At 41.8% G+C, this 22164-nt stretch overlaps 1 protein-coding gene across 1 annotated transcript in view; it reads left to right on the plus strand.

The window, feature by feature from the left end:
* RTN1 (reticulon 1) overlaps nt 1–22164 on the plus strand; it is a 227758-nt gene that overhangs the window by 104174 nt on the left and 101420 nt on the right. The window contains exon 2 of the mRNA XM_029952041.1: nt 18750–19523. Within this exon, the coding sequence (XP_029807901.1) occupies nt 18750–19523 (774 nt within the window). The remainder of the gene's footprint in view (nt 1–18749; nt 19524–22164) is intronic.

The raw sequence follows: 22164 nt of genomic DNA on the forward strand, positions 1-22164 counted from the left end.
AGGAGACTCATAAACAACAAAAATGTATTTCTCACAGTTGTGGAGGCTGGGAGGCTGAGGTAGGGTGCCAGCGTGGTCCAGTCCTGGTGAGGGCCCTGTTCTGGCCTGCAGACTCCTCACTGTGCCTTCACCGGGTGGAGAGCAGACAGCAGCGAGCGCTCTCACCACTAGGGGCACTAATCCCATTCCTGAGTGATCTAATTACCACCCCGAAGTTCCACTTCCTAGTACCATCACATTGGAGGGGTAGGGTTTCAATATGTGAATTTGTGGGGTTACATTCACTCCATAACAATAATGAGCACACAAAAAGCCAAGCAGTGTAACATCATAATTAAAAGCAATTGCTTTACAGGGCATCTGGGTGGCTCAGTTGGTTGAGCATCCAACTTTGGCTCAGGTCATGATTTCACAGTTTGTGATTTGAAGCCTGGCATCAGGCTCACTGTTGTCAACACAGAGCCAGCTTTGGATCCTCTGTTCCCCTCCCTCCCTTCCCCTCCCCCACCCATACTCTCTTTCAAAAATAAATAAAACATTAAAAAAAAAAAAAAGCAATTGCTTTAGAATCCAGCTACCCAGGTTCAGATTCTTCAGCTACTTACAGGATGACTAGTTCATCTCGGTTTGTCCAAGACACTCCCACTCTTAACAGTGAAAGGCCTATGTTCTGGAAAACCCTTTGGTTATGGGCAAACCAAGATGATACTCATCTTAAAATTATTTGATGCCTTGTTTAATTCACTTATTTTCCCTAATTCTCAGTTTCTTCATCTATAAAATGGGTACAATAATAGCACTTGCCTCACAGGCTTGTCACAGAGATTAAATGAGATAATGCATTGACAGCTGTCAGCACAGTGCTTAGCACATCAGGAAGTTAAATAAATTGGCTACTGTCATTCTTTTTATTAGACAATATTATTTTGTTTAACAGTGAGACTCATGGAATTACATGAAAGGAGGGAAGCAGGACTAGGTTAACATATTAGCGACAAGGCTCAAGGCCCCCACCAGAGTCATTTCATGGCTAGGGTTCTCCTCCCCTCATCCTTGAGTCATTGATAGTAGGAACTAGGGTGGAGGAGTGAGTGTGAAGGAGATGTTTAGTCCTCTAAGTAGAGTCCAGGGCCCTGTGGCATGTGGCCAAAACCAGACCAGATCGAGAGCCGTGATACATCCACCATCCTGAGGTACAGCAAACCCTCAGTTCCCACTGGTTATCCAGCCCACCGGAGGGCAAGACAGATGATCTAAATTCTGATTGTAATCACTGCACCATTACCAGGACTTTGGAAAAGTCTTAAAAGATACAGTTGCTTTGAGGTCTTATCTTTTTGCTGCCAAAGAAGAAGGAATTTCTTAAAACATTTGGTGAGTCCTACTTAGTAAACTTAATCATTCAATGAAATTTATTGAACTCTTGTTAAGTGCTAAGTACTGTGCTAAGGGTACAGCGACAGTAGACCCATGCTGGCTCCCAAGTGTCTCCCTGTGTAATATGACTGTGAGACAAGGCAGAAACCATCCATCCGGTCCGTCCCCAGCTGGTTAACTGATGTATGTGGCTTTTCACATAAAGGCGCTAACAATGACACATCTAGAGAGATCGAGGACTCCAGGAAGGGGTCTGTCCCAGACATGATACAGGGGTATAGTAATTGCACCCTGGCTTGAGGGGAAAAGTAAGGAAAACAGTGCAGTCAAAACACAGGCAAGGACAAAGAACTGAAGGCACCACAGGGAAATTTGAAAGCTACATATAATATAGCCTCTTCTCTTTTGGTCTCCCCTCCTCAGAGGGGCCTGTACATCTTCTCTAAAGTAATCCACCCCTCCCCACTGATAGCCTTTTATTTTTTCTCTTTGTTTCCTCCAGAGCACTTATTATAACTAAGTTATTTTATTTATCTGCTTTATTAGGGCACAACTTAAGCTGCTATAGCAAAGAGATACAAAAGTAAGAGTGGTTCAAACAAGATAGAGTTTTTATTTCTTTTATTTAACAGCCCAGAAGTAGGTGAGGGTCTGTCCCAGGAGGGCATCCAGGACTTGATTCATTCTGTCTCGCACCAGCATCTTCTTTAAAGACATGATCCAGAAGCAACAAACATGGCTTTTGTTCACATCCCAGTCATGTGGCCATATCTATGATCCCTCTAGATATGGCCAATCCTAGATATGGCCACATGCTTCTAGACAGTTAATAAAGAGAAATGAAATTCTAGCTTGTTTCAGCCACTCTGTCTAGTATTTAGCTGCCTGACCATATGGTAAATCCTTGGTAGGGAGGTGAGGGTTGTCTATTGCTAAAGGAGAGAAAGACAGGATAGGCGCAGGGGACAATTAGCAGTCTCTGTCATGCCTGCATAATTGTGGGGTTTTTTGTTTGTTTGTTGTTTGTTTCTGTCTTGTTTCTGTGGGGCCAGGGACTATACATCCATCTCATTTACTGTCATTTCCCCAGAAATCGGGATAAGTGCTTAGCATATTATAGGCATCAGTATATATTGAATAAATGAAGTTTAAAAACACTGAGAAATAGGGGCGTCTGGGTGGCTCAGCTAGTTAAGTGTCATACTCTTGATTTCTGCTCAGGTCATGATCTCACAGAGGTGACATCAAGCCCTATGTCGGGCTCTGCACTGGGTGTGGAGGGTTCTTAAGAGTTTCTCTCTCTCCCTCTGCTCTTTCCCCGCTCACATGTGGACTCGCTCTCTCTCAAAAAAAAAAAAAACACTGAAAAATGAACATTCATTTTTAAATACAAATCAAGTTTGTTATATCATTATTAGATTGGCTTTAGAATCTTTATTCATTGGCATGTTGGAAACCTTAAGCACTGGCATGGTGACCGACAGGTACATCGCAAGCACTCAACAAATGGGAAATTTCTTTCCATTTTTTTTAGGCAGTAAGAAAAGATTCATGTATAGGATAAAAAGATACATTAAGAAGTAATACTGAAACTATTAATTTTGCCATTCACAGAAGAAATCTGAAGCATTAAAGAATTGAATTAAAGAATTCCCTTAAAGGGTATCATTTTCAAAAAATCAGGTCTCTGGGATCATGTGATGAACAATTAGCAGCAGCTAACAGGCAACTGTATAGCTGTTTTAATCCTTGGTTTCTTTTCAGAATGCAAGAGCACCTGCCTTACACACTTCCAAGTAAATAAAAACTATAGCTGACCCGTAAACAACATGGTTTTGAACTGCAAGGGTCCACTTCTATGAGAATTTCGTGGATAAATATGGTACAGTACTGTAAACGCATTTTTCTCATGTGATTCTCTTAAAATAACTTGCTACTTTTTTCTACAACTTACTTAGTTTAAGAATGCAGCATATAATCCAAACAGCACACAAAAATGTGTTAATTGACTGTTTATGTTACTAGTAAGGCTTCCAGTCAATACTGGGCTATTAGTAGTTGAGTTTTAGGAGAGTCAAAAATCATATGTGGATTTTCACTGTGCAAGATATCGGTGCCCCTAGGCCCCACTTTGTTCAAGACTCAACTATAATATGTTTGAGTAATATGCATGTGTTTGGAGCAAAAATAACAAAACAAAGATAACAGAAGGTATACATAGACTATCACCTGTTTTCTACACACTTCGGGAAAGAGAAAACTTGATTCTCTGTTTTCTTTCCTACTACTCTTTTCAAGAAACATTTATTTCAAAAAAACTACTTGATGTTGAGAGGCAGATTAAAATTACAGCTATTAACCAATTTTTAAAAAACACACACTTACATGGAATTGACTTTTGTTTGTGGCCCAGTCAGTTAATTCAGTCCTTAACTACAGCAAAGCACAGTTTATAGGAGTCATGATTAGATGGCTCTGAAAACCAGATGCAGGAGATAATGTCCTGCAGCTTATTTTAAAGAGTTTTTTAAAAAAACTATGAAAATTTAATGCTTATATTGAATTATTGACATTTTAATTGGCTGCTGGTTCCTCTTCCAGGACACATTTGATTGTGGCTTCTGCTCTCATTTTATGAAATCTTTCTAGAACAAAAAAATGCAGTATTCTCTGTAAGCTCATATTTATTTATGGTTTTACCCAGACTATTTTAACTGTTCATATACTAGCTTGTTTAGGGTTTAGTCAAACATGTTAGATTCCTTTCAGACCATTCGGAAAAGATGACTGTGAGATGGTGTCCAAGGTTTAGATGGAGTTTATGGAAATTCAAATAACTTTGTGAATGTATCCGACTGAACATCAAAGCATCAACACATCCATCTTCAGAAATTCCCTACCTATTTTTAGCCTATATGAATTCTCCACATCCCTCAAGGTTGAGCTTCAATCCTTTCAATTCTGTGAAGCTTTCCTAATCAGGCACTTCTGTACTAAAAAGTCTTTCTTTTGAACCTACCTGCTTCAGTCTCTTTAACAGCAATTCTGTCTGAAGTCTGGAATTCTAGGCTCTACTGAAATGTGAGTCCTGGTGGATGTTTACTATTTTTTCATGGCACCTGCTGAAACCAGCCCTTTTTCTTAGCCTCTGTATTATTGAATCCTGCTCCTTCTTTGCTTTGTTTTCTTGTAATTCTTCCAGTTTGACATACAGATTTGGCACAAAGAAGAATGTTTTACTAGGCCATTTTCAAATAGCTATGTAATAAAGTTCAAAAGAGTTATATTCTTGAGCTTAAGTGGTCTCATCAAAAAGTCATGTACTCAAGGGATATTCATTGCAGCATATCTTTTAAAAATGTTTATTTACTTATTTTGAGAGAGAGAGAGAGACAAAGCGCGAATGCGGAGGGATAGAGAGAGAGGAAGACACAGAATCTGAAGCAGGTTCCAGGCTCTGAGCTGTCAGCACAGAGCCCAACGCAGGGCTCGAACCTATGGACTGTGAGATCATGACCTGAGCCAGTCGGACGCTTAACTGAGCCACTCAGGCACCCCTGCAGTATAATTTTTAACAGCTAAAGAATGGTGGCAGCATAAGTGTCTAACAGAAGTGGAATGCCTGAATGACTTTGAGAACATTCATTCTATGGAATACTGACTTTTATTTATTTATTTATTTAATGTTTTATTTATTTTTGATACAGAGAGAGACAGAGCATGAGAGGGGGAGGGGCAGAGAGAGAAGGAGACACAGAACCGGAAGCAGGCTCCAGGCTCCGAGCTAACTGTCAGCACAGAGCCTGACGTGGGGCTTGAACCCACGAACGTGAGATCTGACCTGAGCCGAAGCCGGAGGCTTAACCGACTGAGCCACCCAGGTGCCCCGGAATACTGACTTTTAAAATAAAAGCAGATCTTGGGGCATCTGGGTGGCTCAGTTGGTTAAGTGTCCAACTTCGGCTCAGGTCATGATCTCACGGTTTGTGGGTTCAAGCCCTGCATTGGGCTCTGTGCTGAGAGCTCAGAGCCTGGAGCCTGTCTTTGGATTCTGTGTCTCCCTCTCTCTCTGACCCTCCCCTGCTTGCGCTGTCTCTCTTGGTCTCTCAAAAAAATAAAATAAAATAAAATACAAAGCAGATCTGTCTCTCTCAGAGAGAAACTTGGAAGTAGAGATATGGACCACAACTTTTAAGTTTGTATATGTTTATAGTTTTAAAAGATTTTATAGTGATCATGTATTTTTACTTTTATAATTAAAAAACATCACACATTTACTTGACATGACCCCCCAGACCTATATGCTGCCATTGTGGAAGCTAGTTTTGGACTAGAACAATCACTGGATCCCACCTTTTAAAGCCCTCATGCTGGCTCTGTCACCCCAGCTACCTTCTGGCCTGAATTCCCTCTGCTTCCCAAGCAGCACCTCCTGTGGGAGTCATCATTCTTTCCTACTCATTGTTTTGCCCTTGACCTTGCAATTATTTCTGCCCCTGAAACAATTTCTAACTGCTTCCCTCTGCCTTTCTAAAACCATACCTACTTTCAAAGCCCCAGAACAAGGCTCACTATCCTTTCAGTAGCAGCCTTTCTCCAAACTCCTAAAAAACAAAGTATTTTTATTGGTCATCAGTTAGGTAGTTTACATGGGGAAAATGCAATATTTTAGTTACCCCCTTTAATGTGTAGGTGATCGAAATTTTGGATGGATGTCAGAAATTATGAGCGTTTTTAATTTATTGCTTATTGTTTATTGTCCTTTTTCTTCCTGGGGATAAAAGGAAAGAAAATGGGATGAAAAGAAATGTTGATATACTTTCCTGCCTTAGCACTGAGAGCCACTTGGATCAATACTCCCAAACTTGCACATCATTGGCTGAGTTATTGTCTCGCTTTAAACACACAGTTTACCCCGGCCCATAGACCAGATAGCTCAGAGGAGCAAAATAAATGCTGTTGTTGATCAAGGACATTAATCTTTCTTGTCACTTCCCTTGGTTAGTATGGCTACCTCTGGGGTCTATTTTCTGTACACCCAGTAGAATAAATTTTATGCATATATTTTGATCTTGACTGTGTGTGTGTGTGTGTGTGTGTGTGTGTGTGTGTGTGTGTAAAAATCAAAAGATTTGCCTGTGAGTCTACCAGGTGATATGCCCCAAATTCCAGTTTGAAGCTAATTTGCCCCAAGGTGTCATTCACCTATTTCTGTTTCACAAGATGCATTCCAATAGTAGATTATATTTGAAATCAACAATGCTCAAAACACAAAATTACATTTCAAAGATTCCATGACTAGCAAAACATAGGAGTTAGATTTTGAAGAGGAAGAAGAAATACTGTATAAAGGCAAGATGGTAACTAAGGATAATATTGAAAATAAAATATTTCAAAATATTCATATTTCAAGATAAAAGCAATCTCTTCAAAAAGTCTAAGAGTTTTTAAAATCCACTTTGATACACTCTCAGTTAAATCGTAAGTCCTAGAACACACACTTTCTCGCCACAACCACTTAACAATTTATGTAAGGAATGAACATTGATCAGCCATCGAAGTCTACTTTGTGCAGATTGTGCAAGACAGTTTCTTCCCACTTTACTGCATTATTAGCTATGACGTGACTCCAAATCATATCCATCTAGCTTTGCTTAAGAAACCAGCCACAATCCATTTAGCCTACTTTAATCCTTGTAGCAATTCTGAGAATAGTGCTAACAGCATCCGCTTTCCAATCCGATTGCTCTAAATCTAACTTCTGGTCCTGTCATTTCTGGTTGTGCTCCTCAGAGCAAGTTCCTGAACCTCTCAAAGCTTCAGTATCTTTTTTAATAGCATGTGTGTGATTTAAAAAATGTCTCATATACTATTGAAGCTGGAAATGAGATAATTCATTTAATTAGCTATGTGGAGCATAGTAAACATGTAACTTACATGCTAATTGTTGTTGTGATCTTCCTCTTTTCCTGAGAGTTTAATAACATTAAAGATCAGTAACTTGGGGGTGGAACTCCCAAGTCCTATTGACACGAAATGCCGTACCCTGAAGCACACCATACCATCTGCCATGTCCTGTCTTGTCATCGTGTCCTGCCACAATATACCATAGCACAGCACCACACCCCACCCCGCACACCACACCACACACCCTGTCCTGTCTTGTCACCGCGTCATGCTGCACACCCCACCCCACACACCACACCATACTATGGCGTACCATACCATACCTCCTACCATGTCACGAAACATCACATGCCATGTCATCTTTCTAACAGAATTATCCCTCAATCATCCTTATTTGTCCTTCCTTATGCACCTCTCAAAGCCGTACATGATGTTGTTTTAGACACCAGAGATCTATGTGACCTATGTTCAATTCCCAAAACTGGCAGAAAGCCCAAGACCTTCAGCAGAGGATGCAAGCCTGTGGCATAGGTCTGTGTCCACCAGGAGAAGGATATCTTTTTTTTTCATTGAGACACAGTATGGACTGGTGGTAGGCAGCCCTACAGAGATGGCCCTATGCTTCATGGCCATACATTTCCCCTTATGAAACATATTCTAACGTGAAGTCCCTAACTCCGGCATTAGCTTGATATTGTGGATTATTCCAAACTAAGGTTAATTCCATTCCTCAAGTCTTCTTCACTGTGTTCTAAACGATAGATGCAGATGACAAAGAATGAAATCCTGCCATTTGCAGCAACATGGATGGAACTGGAGGGTATTATGTTAAGTGAAATAAATCAGTCTGAGAAAGACAGGTATCATATGTTTTCACTCATATATAGGACTTTAGAAACTTAACAGAAGACCATGGGGGAAGGGAAGGGGAAAATATAGTTTTATATACAGAGGGGGGAGCATAAGAGACTCTTAAATACAGAGAACAAACTGAGGGTTGATGAGGAGGTGGGGAGAGGGGGAAATGGTGATGGGTATTAAGGAGGGCACTTGTTGGGATGAGTACTGGGTCTTGTATCTAAGCAATGAATCATGGAAATCTAGCCCCAAAATCAAGAGCACTGAACACTATATACACTGTATGTTAGCCAACTTGGCAATAAATTGTATTTAAAAAATGACAGATGCAGGTCATAGGCAATTATGAAAATTCTTTACATCTGACTTTGATGTCTTTCAAGCTTGTCAAATACACCCAGTGCTATGGGTTAAGTGTATTTTGAAATTATACAACTATTTAGAAAACAACAACAACAACTTCTATAACCACAGGGTTTGGTTAGCTGCAAATGCAACATGAGCTCATAGTACAGAGCAGCAGGTATAAAAGTTTGTGAATCAAGAAACAAGCTCTTAACTGTAGAGAACAAACTAATGGTTCCCAGAGGGGGCTGAGAGTGCGGGAAGGAGGGAACAGGAGATGGGAATTAAGGAGTGCACTGGTTGTGATGTATGGAATTGCTGAACCACTATATTGTACACCTGAAACTAATATAATAACATTGTATAGTAACTATACTGAAATTAAAATTAAATTAAAAGTTTGTGAGTAAAAATAGAAAGTTTAAGTCATGGGCATCAAAGCTGGTAAATTATCTCACTGTCCTGCCCTGTATTCATCAGCTTATAGTCAGGTACAGCTCAGATTTTAGAGGGAAAAGGACATATTCCAGTGTATTCCCCAGTAGAAGCCACCAGTATGATGAACCTGGGAACATATTTATTCACTCTATAAGTATTTACCAAACAAAATCTATTTGCTAGCAAGTGTGCACAGCACAAGGGAAGCAATGAGGCACAGGTTCAGTCTGTGTCTTCTAGGAACTCAGTGTGAAAGAACAGAACAGGTGAAGGAGAGAATGAAGACGGTTTTAGTCTGAGCCAGGAGAACCTCAGAGAGGACATATTATCTTCACATCTTGGAACGTCTGTCATGTGGAAGGAGGGAGCTGGGCTGGTTTCCCATCAGAGCTTGTGCAATCCCATTACTATCATCCTACGTTGTTTTTCATTTTCTTTGTTTTAAAATGAAATTAAAACTTTAAATAGTATACATGCATTTTGCTGAAAAAGGAAAATGGTTTTTAAAAAGAAGGACACGATGAAGTCTTCCTTCTACTTCTGTTACTCTCTATCCTGTCCCAGCCTCATGGTTAATATATAATTTCTCATGTATTCTTCCAGTTTTTTTATGCAAAGTATATGTTTGTAATGCAAATACGCATTCTTATTTTCCCCTTTTCTTAGAAGAGACGTATCATTCTGTATATCCATATTCATTTCTAGAACATCTTTTCTGCATCTTATTTTTTTACTTAACAGTATTTATCTGGAAATCTTTCTGTATCAGTGCATGCATATTGTCTTCATTACTTCATACAAGCACACAGCATTCTATGTGTAGAAGCACATAATTTGTTTGACCCAGCTCTGATCATGAATATTTGACTTGATTCCAATTTTTGTTACTTTAAACTATGCTGTGATGAGTAGCTTTTTCATATTCATTTTATACATGTGCAGATATGTCCATAGAATAGCATCTGTAAGTAAGAGTGCTGATCCAAAGAGTAAATGAATTTATAATGTGGACAGACACTGCCACATTGCCCTCCTTAGGGATGTATCATATTCCAGTCCTACCAGTCCTCTCTCAGTAAGAGAGTGCCCGTTTCTCCCAGCCTCACCAGAGTGTATTGCCAAACTTTTTTGAGTTTTTCCCAATCTGAAAATGGAGAAATGTCATTTTAGGTTTGTTTTAATTTGCATTTTTATGTTCCAGGGTCACTTATATTGATTGTCCCATGCAAAGTGTTTATTCTTGACCTTTGTCTATTATTAAGTAAATGGATTGATGGCTTTTTCTTCTTGATTTTTGGGAACACATTATATATTAGGGAGATTAGCTCTTTATATGCCATATTGTTTACTAATTATTTGAGATGTCTCTTTCCACAAACCTGGGACTAAACGCTGAAAGCAATAGGTGGGGGATGGAAGACGTGAGGCCGGAAGCCAGACACTTAAAAACTGACCACAGTCATTCAGGTGGAAGGAGACGCTGAGGAGGTTGTCATGGCGAGGGAAGTAGGGGAGAAAGATCATGTAAGAGGAATTATGGGGATTAGCTAGATGATTCTACATGGGGGGGAAAGGGAGCAAATGAACCATCACTGTGCAAAGTTATAGTGTACCTTTTGTTCTTTTTAAAATTTTTATTTTTGAGAGACAGAGAGAAAGAGAAAGAAAGAGAACATGAGCATGAACATGAGCATGGGAAAGTCAGAGAGAGAGGGACAAAGGATCCAAAGCAGGCTCCACACTGATAGCAGAGAGCCCAATGTGGGGCTCAAACTCACGAACTGTTACCTCATTACCTGAGCTGAAGTCAGTCACTCAACTGACTGAACCACCCAGGTGCCGCTTCCTTTTTTCTTTTTTTCTATTACCTATGTACACATAACATTGAAGTAATGTGACCCAAAACAATTATTTGCCTCCTTGGAAATCAAAGAGTGATATTCTATCAACAAATGATAAATAGGATGGGATAGTTCTTTTTTATGTTCCAAAGCGAATTCTTAAATTCATTTTTTTCTATTTTTTATTTATTTTTGAGAGATAGCATGAGCAGGGGAGGGTCAGGGAGAGAGGGAGACACAGAATCTGAAACAGGCTCCAGGCTCTGAGCTGTCAGCACAGAACCCGACCGGGGCTTGAACCCACGAACTGTGAGATCATGACCTGAGCCACAGCCAGACGCTTAACCAACTGAGCCACCCAGGCGCCCCCCAAAGCGAATTCTTTATGTGGCAGAGGTAACTTAGAGCTTTCTCTGTATTGCGCTAAGAGCACTAAGAGGAGAATGCATCTGAATTAGGTGGGTAGATTAGATGGTGATAATGATTGTATAACTGTGAATATGTAAAAACTGCTGAGCTGTACACTTTAAGAGGGAATTTTATGGTTTGTGAATTATGAATCAATAAAGCTCTTTTTAAAAAAAGGCAAGGGGAAGTAGGGTTTTAAGAATCTTTTCTGAAGATCTAAGTAAATTAGAAATATTTACCTCCCCTCTCCCTCCAAAATTGGTTGCCCCCCCAAGGAAGGTCACAGAATCACCTTTTGACCTTGGACAGCAGGCAAATATGTATCTCACATCCCAAGCCCTTCAGAATGTCTAGTCCCATTTCACCTCCACGCTCTAGCTTTGTGCTTTCCAAGGTACTGCTGCGAATGTCCAAGAAACTTAGTGGTTTGTCTGCCAGGCCTGGATCTTTCCTCTCACAGAATTTTCTGCTGAAGTGAAAACTCAAAGGCAGTGCAAGCCCTGGCTCTTCATTCAGGAAGACGACAAAAAACAAACAGACAAAAAAACCAACTAAAGCCACCAAAACCAAAAACTTGCTGAATCATTTTTTATTAAACATTAACTTAGCAATCTCAAAGATAAATCTGTTATCCTGACAAGGAAGCTTTCAATAAGTCGGAAACTTGGGGAAAGAAAGAGTAACCCCCAAACTTGCCATCAGCTTTGGCTTAGAGGCTTTTGCTAAAGAATGCAGGCTCATTTTTCTTCTTTTTTACTCTATTAACTAATCACCTAGATAAAATTTTAAAGAATGGGTGTACCTGGATTTTTCAGCACCCATTTTTCATGGTAAATCACAGACCATTTAACTTCAGAGGGAGAATATTTTCCAGGTGACACAGAGGCTCCTACAAGCCTCCCTGGTATAGTCATCCTTCATAAATGGCTCTGTTGTCAGATGTGTCACAGCCTCCGTGCTGTGGGCCAGCTGATACATCTGCACTCAGAGATGAGTGGGAGTTTCAGGGATGAAACCTTACAGCCTAAACTCGGTGTGGGCGCCTGCCATCCATCACCTCGGCAGCCTAAGGACAGACAATTGTGGGCAAAGGGAATGCAGATTTACTTTGGGTCAGTGCTTTTGGCCTTTAAGTCTTGAATTTTAATGTGTATCTCTCTCTCCACCCCCAGTGTCATTCCAATTTTTTAATTATACCCCCTTTTAAAAATATATTTCCCAATTCAATGGGACTAATGTCCCTAAAATCTGTAAGTATTGGCTCTATTCAAACAATAATTGGTGTTTTCTGTTTTGTTTTGTTTTGTTTTTAATCCAGGGAGAAGGGTAAACCAGATGTTTCTCTAGTAGAGCACATCTACCTCTGTGCTCAGAAAACTTTTTTTTAGTATAATCAGTCTTTCTTTCTGGCACTCTCTGTTTCCATTCAAAGCAGTAAGGGTGGGCTTTATTGAATAATAAAGTATCATCTTAAACCATAAACCCCCTCTCTTCACCCTGAGGAGTCAGAATGAGCTCTATTCACAAGGGAGAAAGCTCATCCTTGGACGCTCAATTTTTCTGTTTCTTTACTGTCTATTGTCTTGGTGAGTTTCAACTTTTCACATTCAAGTCAGTTATCACCACATGCATGAAAGGATCTATGTCAGTTGCATCACTAGAAAGTATTTAAGGAATGACTCACTGCTCATGATGCTGTGTGGGCAGCCATGGCCTTCCACTCTGGGGACTTCAGCATCTAAGGCAGACCCCAAAGTGCAACACGAGGCTGGTTTGGCTATATTTAACTCTTAGCCCATGAGACTTCAATTGCACCTCGTTACAGATAAAGTACCAAACTAATAGATGGGAGTGTGCTGCAAATGGCTAGTATCCTCTTTGGAAAATAGAGGCAATGACCAAATCTACAGCTCTCCTTTATTGAGTGTGTACTCTGTGCCAGGCACAGAGCTAAATGCATTATGTCCTTTAATCCTCGCAACAGCCTGATATAAGAGGAGCTATTACTGCCCCCATTTTTTTAAATTTTTTAATGTTTATTTACTTTTGACACACACACACACACACACACACACACACACACACAGTGCGAGCAGGGGAGGGTCAGAGAGAGAAGGAGACACAGAATCTGAAGCAGGCTCCAGGCTCTGAGCTGTCTGCACAGACCCTGACGCAGGACTTGCACCCATCAACGGTGAGATCATGACCTGAGCCAAAGTCGGCCGCTTAGCTGAATGAGCCACCCAGGTGCCCCTGCTCCCATTTTTTTAAAATTTATTTTTGAGAGACAGAGAGAGACAGCGTGAGCAGGGGAGGGTCAGAGAGAGAGGGAGATACAGAATCTGAAACAGGCTCCAGGCTCTGAGCTACCTGTCAGCACAGAGCCCAACGTGGGGCTCAAATCCATGAACTGGGAGATCGAAAAGCCAGACACTTAACCAACTGAGCCACCCAGGCGCCCCGCTGCTCCCATTTTCAATATGAGTAAACTGACACACAGAGAGGCTTTCACAGAGTCTCCCACCTGGTAGTAGCAGTAGTAGAGGCACAATGTAAAACTAAGCTGTAGGCCACCCCGGTCCATTAAGCTCAACCCTGTGAGGATGAGTCAGAGTTTAGGAGCTAACGGATTTTAGGATTGAAACTTTCCTTGGGAAATGGAAAAACCATCTTCACCACCTCATTCCTTAGTGTTGCCAGGGAATTAAAAATATAAAATAAAACAAAACAAAACACCCTCCCTTTATGATGTTAGTGAATTTGTCTAACTCATGATTAGTATTTCTGACCTAGGACATGGATGGATGCAAAAGCCTGATTTTATTCCCACATGTGCTTCAATGACAATAGTTTTAGCTTATTTTCATTCTTTTTCCTCCTAGCTTTTGGCTAGAAATAGTAGGCTATGAATCCTTTGGTTTTTTTTATTGTAAGTACATTCCTGAGAAGTTATTTGTAAATTGAAATTTTTAATTTCAATCCCATTTAAATGCATCCAAGTAGCTGAATTTGCTGTGCCCTCCTGTGTAGCTGCTTCCCGAGACAGCATCTGGGGTTCACACATTGACTCTCGAAGTGCATCTGCCTCCAAGCAAATCAGACTTCTAGATGGCCAAGGAAACAGCTGGAGAGAATAAGGAAGTCAGACGTCCCAAGGAATCTTTGGTTATATTAAGAAAGTAGTAATTTCTAGCCCAGACAAGAAAAGACCTTTTATTTGGTGGATTTGTATTTAACAGTGTTCCTACCGGGGGCAACTGGCTTTTGCTCTATGCCTCAGTTCTTGCATCTGCCAGCTCTCCAGGAAGCACTGACAAGGATTAATTGGCTTTCCTGAGCCTTAAGGCTCAGTTCGGCTTCTCAGTTCTAATAGTCCCATAGGACTTTGCCCTTACTTAATTTACTGTCTAGAGGACTTACGATTTTCAAGAGTTCTGTCTGATAGGCACTCTGTAATGTATACGCATTTCAGTAAGTTAGATTAGAGAAACTTTCAGGGCATTTAGCTCAGTTTAAGAAAATGGGATATTATTTGTTGTTTCTACAGTGGTCCTGACATGGTCCCACCTAAAATGTGTGGTTTATACAAATGACTTTATTCTTCTTCCTCTTGGTGGTCGTATTTGTAGAGTGTGGCAGAGAGGTCCTTCCAATTTGATGTCAGGCTCTTTAAGCAAGACAGAGCTGTTAGGATAAGAGTTTCAGAGGTAGGAGTTCTTCCTAACTGCTGATTCTATTTATGGACTCACAGATGATGTATATGCACTCTAGATTCTATTCCCTTAATTACCAACATACATCTGAGGAGCCCCTATTCTTTGTGGCATCACCTCAGGGAAAATTATATTGATTCTCTTTTACAGGTAAGGAAGAAGTGGGCGCCTGGATGGCTCAGCCTGTTGGGCCGCTGACTGGCTCAACTCAAATCTCGCAGTCCATTAGTTCGAGCCCTGCAACAGGCTCTTTGCTGACAGCACAGAGCCTGGAGCCTGCTTCAGATTCTGTGTCCCCCTCCCTCTCTGCCCTTCCCTCTGCTCTCTCTCTCTCTCTCTCGAAAATAAGCACTAAAAATAAATAAAAAGAAGTAGAGGAGATTGTGTCTGACGACAAGTGATCACATGGATCCATGGAGTACATGGATAAATAATCATATAATATTGGTGGGACTTCTGCAGTTGCCTCAGCAACTTCCCCCAACATGCTTGCTCCTGCCTAGACAGAGGCTGGGTCACTCTCTAGCCGAGTGGCCACAGGCATCAAAACACATCTTGTTCCTGAGATGTAGCACCACCCCCTTGTTGAATAACTGGAATTCTGTCTTTCCTATGATAGATTAAAACTAGGCTCTTTGTAACTTGCATCAGTTAGTTCTAATTTGTTCTAAGTAGCTGCATTGAATAAACTCATTGATTGATTGGTCCATTTATTCATTTTGTATCAGGCTCATACTATGTGCAGTATAGTGTATAAGACATGAGCCTCAAATTCCAGGAGGTGACAGGTTAGTAGTACATAACATGGATACATGGCACATGAGCAGAATAAATTAGCTGCAACAGGAAAGAGGAGGGAGGAATATAGGAAGGGGTCATGTCCTGACAGTATGGTCCGAAAATTCATCCTGGAGGAGGAAGCATTTAAAGCTACTTATCTTTAATGGCTTGAGGCTAAAAGGCAGAGATTTGAATGTGCAGATTGGAAGGATGAAGGGTTGGAGAAGTGATAGACACTTTATATTAACCAGAGCTCAGAGTTTGAATTGGTGCATGGAGGGTAGGTCTAGAAAAGCCAGTGGAGTGAGTGTGAGATCGTGAAGGGCTTTGTGTGCCCAGAGTGGAGGGTAAATGAGAGAAGCAGTGGAGACAGGGCTGTGAGTGGGGCCGTGCAGTGTTCACCTCATCTCAGATGCCAGCCTGCAGAGTTAAAGATTATCCAGTGAGACAGGGCAGAGCCCTGGGGCCAGTGGCTGAGCAGCTGACAGTTGTGTGTAGTATGATAACTGATGGCAGGAGACTGGGCAACTTACCAGGTGTAGGTGTTATGGGCCAGGAGCCCTGAGGTGGCCCCTGCAGTGGCAGTGTCAAGTGGGAGCTGAATGAAATGACTGTGCCACAGCCCTGGAAACTACCTACTACTGTATATTCTCCAGGACAGCATCCTTTTCCCCACGGCCCACGCCTCCACACTGGTTATATCCATGGGCAAGACCCTCCTAATTTCGGGTAAACACTTACTAATACATGGAAGTGCTTCCAGAGAACTGTGGTAGAGAATCCCCAGATCCAGATGTCTGTAGTGAAATACCTTAGGATTGATTTCCCTGCCTCTGCTGAGGTCTGCATGTAGGCTGAGCCCATATAATGAAAGAAGCTTTAAAATACTTCAGGATAGAGGGATGTGTGCACATATGGATTTAACCTGAACAGCTTTCCCTTTGATGGTCTATGTCTACTTCGGTAATAAAGTCCATCATTACCATTATCCTTCTGTTATTGACCTTTTTTTTTTTTCATCTAACCTGAAAAGTGGGGCTGCCATGGGTAAAGGGTAAAGGACATACAATTAGAAGCTTCACTGAAATATACAGATTTGAACTGGTCTGTTGTTCACAGATTTTGGCCACTTGCTCAATAGAGGTTCATTAGCAACTTTGGGGAATCTTCCAACCTATATTCCCACATAATCCTGTTCTTTGTGTTTTATTCTAAACTTCAGATTACCCTCTTTTATTTTGCAAGTATTTATTGAGTACTTGCTATGTCCCAGGCCCTCTTCTAGGTGTTGGACTGCCTTAGTGAATCAAATATCCAAAGATTCCTGCTCTCATAGAGCGTACTTCAACAATCAGTAAATAGGTAATAAACAAATAGGTTAATTAAGTGGTATGTTAGAAGGAGACAAGTGTTACAGGAAAAAGAAAAGGAAGAGAGAAAGGTAGGTAGGCACAGGATTGCCAGGCAGTAGGGACTGGAGGACCAGCTGCAAGTTGAGGAGAGTGGTCACGGTCATCTTCCTTAAGAAGGTGCGTTTGAGCAGACTTGGTGGTGAAGGGGTCAGGTAGGCAGGTATCCGGGCGAAGAGAGCACCAAGGAAGGAAAACAGCAGGTGCAGAGGCAGGGGGTGTGGAGGTGTTGTGTTTTCTGTTCCCCATAGACAAGCAGTGGCTTAAGCAACCAAGAAGAAAGCTAGGAGAAGACAAAAGCCAAGTTTATTTGTAATAAAACTGGCTCAAAATTACTTTAAAGAAAACTTTACAAACTGATTTAAGGTAGTAAAAAGGGTGTTAGGAGATGTTTCTTGACTTTGAGACTTAATGGATTTTAATCCTGGCTGGGCCTCCTTCTTGTGAGAGCTTAGGTGAGTTGTTTGGCCCCTCTGTTCCTCTGTTTCTTCATCTGTAAAATGTAGCTAATGATGGTACCTATCTTCTAAGAGTGCTTTGATGATTAAATAAGTCGATATTAATTAAAAGCTTAGAACTCTCTCTGAAGCATAGCAAGCGGTAAGATATTAGCTATTGGTATAATTCTATCACTGTTACTACTTTTTTTATTTTTATGACTTGATGCCCTGGGATATTCTTCAAGTATGTCCTAAGGGCTTAGTGTGTATTTGTGCATGTGTATGTGTGTGATGTGTTGGGAGTGTGGGGCTTAGTTTATAAAAGAGTTGTGAGAACTAGCTAAAATCACACTGCTTAACACATGATAAGGCCTCAATAAATGTTAGGTTTTCCTCCCCTCTGGCAGCATTTTACAGTAAAGAAAAATTACAGAGGGTTCCCCTCTTCTGCTGGTAAAGTTTTGGACTGGTTTATGAACTTGAAGACCAGGTGAAAACGTTGCATTGAGTCAAATTTTAGAAATTTGCTTTGTTCTTAGCACCACCATTGGAACCAAGAAATTCCCAGTGGGTCATTTTGAATATCACTGGGAGGTAGAAAATGGGCAGTAGGTGGGTGAATAAGGAGGAAAACAAAATGAGGGAAAAACCGAAGAAATAGGGAAATGCTTATTAAGGTGCTTCCACTTAGGGATGAGGCCATTGGAAAACTGGGAGTTTCTTTCTCTGAAGACCTTTACAAAGGGAAGGGACAGCATGAATCCAAGTGGAGCAGGTGTCCATGACTGAAAGCCTCTCCCAGTTCTCTGAGTCTCCGAGACTCCCCACTTGGCTATCCCATTGTTGGATTTACAAACTCAAATAAGCCTATATTTCCTGCTACATTAGAGTCATTAACCTTTGAGATATAAAGAAGGCCAAGAAGGACCAAGTCACTACACATGAGATAGTAGATGTTGAAAATCAGCTTTCTAGTCCTCTGGGATCTGTCCCCAACTTCTCTGGGTGTGGCAGCTTCTGTGAACCTGTGTGCTCTGCCTGGGGAAAACAGCAGTGCTGTGGGCTGTGAGGGAGACAAGAAAATGCACCTGAGCGTGCTTCGAGGGGACTCCGAGGGCTTCAGGAGGAAGGATGCTGTGTCTCCTCCACAGAATGGGTGGGTGATGGGGTAGGCAGGAGAGAGAACTGAAGCCAGACACCCACTCCCTGTCTGCTGCTTGTTTTGCTTCACAGGTGCGGCAGATGTCCCCAGTGCCATGGATCGTACGTTTTCAACAGCATCAAAAGATGGGGAAGGATCGTGTTACACATCTCTGATTTCCAACATCTGTTACCCACCTCGGGAGGATTCTACGTATTTCACTGGAATTCTTCAGAAGGAGAATGGCCATGTCACCTCTTCAGAGAGCCCTGAGGAGTTGAGTACCCCTGGGCCCTCCTTACCGGATGTGCCTGGGACGGAGCCTCGTGGCTTATTTAGTTCTGATTCTGGAATAGAGATGACTCCTGCAGAGTCCACTGACGTGAACAAGATCTTAGCAGACCCCCTAGACCAGATGAAAGCAGAAGCCTATAAATACATTGACATAACCAGGCCAGAGGAAGTGAAGTATCGGGAGCAGTGTCACCCCAGCTTGGAAGAGAAAGGCTTGGACTTTAAGAATAAGGACACTGAAATCTCAACAAAATCTGAAGAGGCCTGTGAACCAGAGAAACCAGCTCCCGTGGAGGGAAAAATCCTCAAGGACCATTTATTTGAAGAATCGACATTTGCGCCTTATATAGATGACCTCTCTGAAGAACGGCACAGTGCTCCTCTGATCACTGCCCCCGTCAAAATCACGCTGACTGAGATCGAACCTTCTGTTGAAACTGCGACCCAAGAGATGTCCCCCGAGAAGCAAGATATCTGCCTGAAACCAAGTCCTGATACAGTCCCCACAGTCACCGTCTCTGAGCCTGAAGATGACAGCCCAGGATCTGTCACTCCCCCATCTTCTGGAACAGGTAAGGGAACTAGGGTTCCTTGCCTTGGGAAAACCCAGGATTTGGAAATCTGAATTTTAAAAGGATGTAATCTGCATTCAAAATATTTTACTATAGGGTCACTTTAAGTCTCAGTGTAACTAATTTAATGAACATGCAGGTTTTTTTCTTTTTTTAATGTTTATTTATTTTGAGGGAGGAGGGAGAGGCAGAGAGAGAATCCCAAGCAGGTTCCACCCTGTGAGCCCAGAGCCCAATGCAGGGCTCAGTCTCAGAAACTGTGAGATCATGACCCAAACTGAAATCAAGAGTTGGACCCTTAACCAACTGAGCCACCCAGGCGCCCTAACATACAACTTTTTCAGTCTTGTGTGCATGGTACAAAGGTTGAGATCTGGGATTTTCCTTAAAGTCCTATCAGATTTGCCTTACAAAGTGTTTCTTTCCCCATTTGAGGAGAGAGGTAAAGATGAAGCACTGAAACATGAAAATCCTCAAGTGGCTCCACCATTCAGAGCAGAGAGGGAGGCGCCGCCTGCTTCTAGGTTAGCTTTGCAGCTGGACTTCTCCGTCATCTGGAGGCATCACAGAGAGAGCACCTTAGCTTTTGCCACCTGGGACAGGGCATTTCACATTCCTCATCCCAGCTCCAAGTCTATACAATGAAGGAGGGCTGGACTTCAGGGTCATTACAGGGACATGAACAGCGAGAGAAAAACTAAGAAAAGATACTCTTCCCCTCCCTTCAATCTCAGCAGGATCATTTTGGTCTTTCTACTTTGTTGAAATGCTACTTACAGTTTTATTTCTTAAAGGATTTATTTGATTAGAGTAAAAAGTTCCAAATTCACTAAACTTATGATCTTTTTCAACTTGAACATTCTCCTACTGTGACCTAAAGCTGGGTGTTAACCCATATTTAGTATATCCTCTCCAACACAGAGGGGTCTCCCACACCCGGGTGAAAGCCAGCATGGTAGCAGGAGCGTCCCCACCCCACCCTGGGAACCTCGTCCTGGGTGGCAAAAGTGGAGTCTCTGCCTCTCTACCTCTCTTGAATGTTCACGAGCTATCAGGATGAGATGCCTTATGATCTTCCTCTTCCTCCAGTGGCTGGCATTCTCGCCCAACTCAAAAGTGATTTACAAACCGTTCTGATTTTTTAAAAAAATGATTTGCAGTATGTCAGGTGAAAGAGCTTTTACTGAAGTCTTAAAACAGATCCAAAGCCTATGAGGAGCAATTGCTCTAAATCCTGATAATGCAGTGCGTCCACATGTTAGGGAGAACTTCATGGAAGTCCCTCCTGCCCTGTTTCCCTAAAAACTTTAGCATCACTTCTGCTTCTTTCCAAGCGGATCTCAGACTTATTCAACCATAAAGCTCTAAGGGTCTTAAAGATCCATTGTATCACCTCCCTCATTTTCTTTTCTTTTTTTTTAATAAATTTTTTTAATGTTTTATTTATTTTTGATACAGACAGAGACAGAGCATGAGAGGGGTAGAGGTAGAGAGAGAAGGAGGCACGGAACACGAAGCAGGCTCCAGGCTCTGAGCTAGCTGTCAACACAGAGTCCGACGCGGGGCTCGAACCCACAAATGTGAGATCTGACCTGAGCCGAAGTCAGAGGCTTAACCAACTGAGCCACCCAGGCACCTCAATTTTCAAATTCATTCATTCACCCAACAAACACATTCTACATACTTTCTTTTGGTCAGGCACTCTGCTAGGCACTGGTGAGGCTAGAGAACTGAAAAAACCAAAAACCAGTTTCTGCCTTCCAGTGGAACAGATGATCAAGGAAATAGTCACACTAGTGTGATTTGTGTTCTAAGGGAGGGACACCTAGCGTGCTGCGGAACATCAGGGTCCAGCAGGTCCCCAGGTGGACAGAGCAGGAGGAAATAAACAGGTAAAGGGGAAAGATAGCCTTCCAGTCCATGAAGGCTCAAGGGCATGGAGGTGTGAGGCCACAGTGAATTTCCATGCAATTTAAATTGAGATTTCTGTAGTGACAACAAATAAGGAAGCTGAGGCTCCAAGTGAATTAGATGTGACTTGTCCCAGATTACAGCATGAGGTAGGGACGTATCCGAGTCTCAAAGCCTCCTTGTGGTCTTTGTGACAATGCATCGTAAAACCCTGCCGTTATCCAATGACTTAAAGATACTGATGCTTGGAAGATGTAGACTATATCATCAGCTATGTTTTCTCAAGCTCCAGGCTTGTCTGGTGATCAGTTTAGAACTTCAGCCCACCTTCATGAAGAGTGAAATACCCCACCAATACAGGTCCATTGACATGGCACCTGCCCTCATGTAAAAATTACAGTTTATGGAGCTGATGAGAAAGACCTGATATAATGTAGGGTTTGTGCATTTTTAAGGAATTTCCTTTTGTTTTTCTTTCAGTGGCCATACCCCATTGGGGTTTTAAAGCAACTTCAAGATAAGACCAAGACAGGTCTGTCTGACATGATCTTGGGGTTTTATGACCTTGGGTTGTCCACTTGGCAGCATGGGATTAGGGCAATGGTTTTCTCTTCAGTTGCTCCAAATAAACACCTCAGCAAAGCTTACTGAAGAAAGAGAAAGTCCCCAGACCCAGTACACAGGCCTCTCCCATGTTCAGCTCCCCTGTCCACACACACGTCACATCATA

The sequence above is a fragment of the Suricata suricatta genome, chromosome 9, assembly GCF_006229205.1.
Source record: "Suricata suricatta isolate VVHF042 chromosome 9, meerkat_22Aug2017_6uvM2_HiC, whole genome shotgun sequence".
NCBI classification, from domain to species: domain Eukaryota; kingdom Metazoa; phylum Chordata; class Mammalia; order Carnivora; family Herpestidae; genus Suricata; species Suricata suricatta.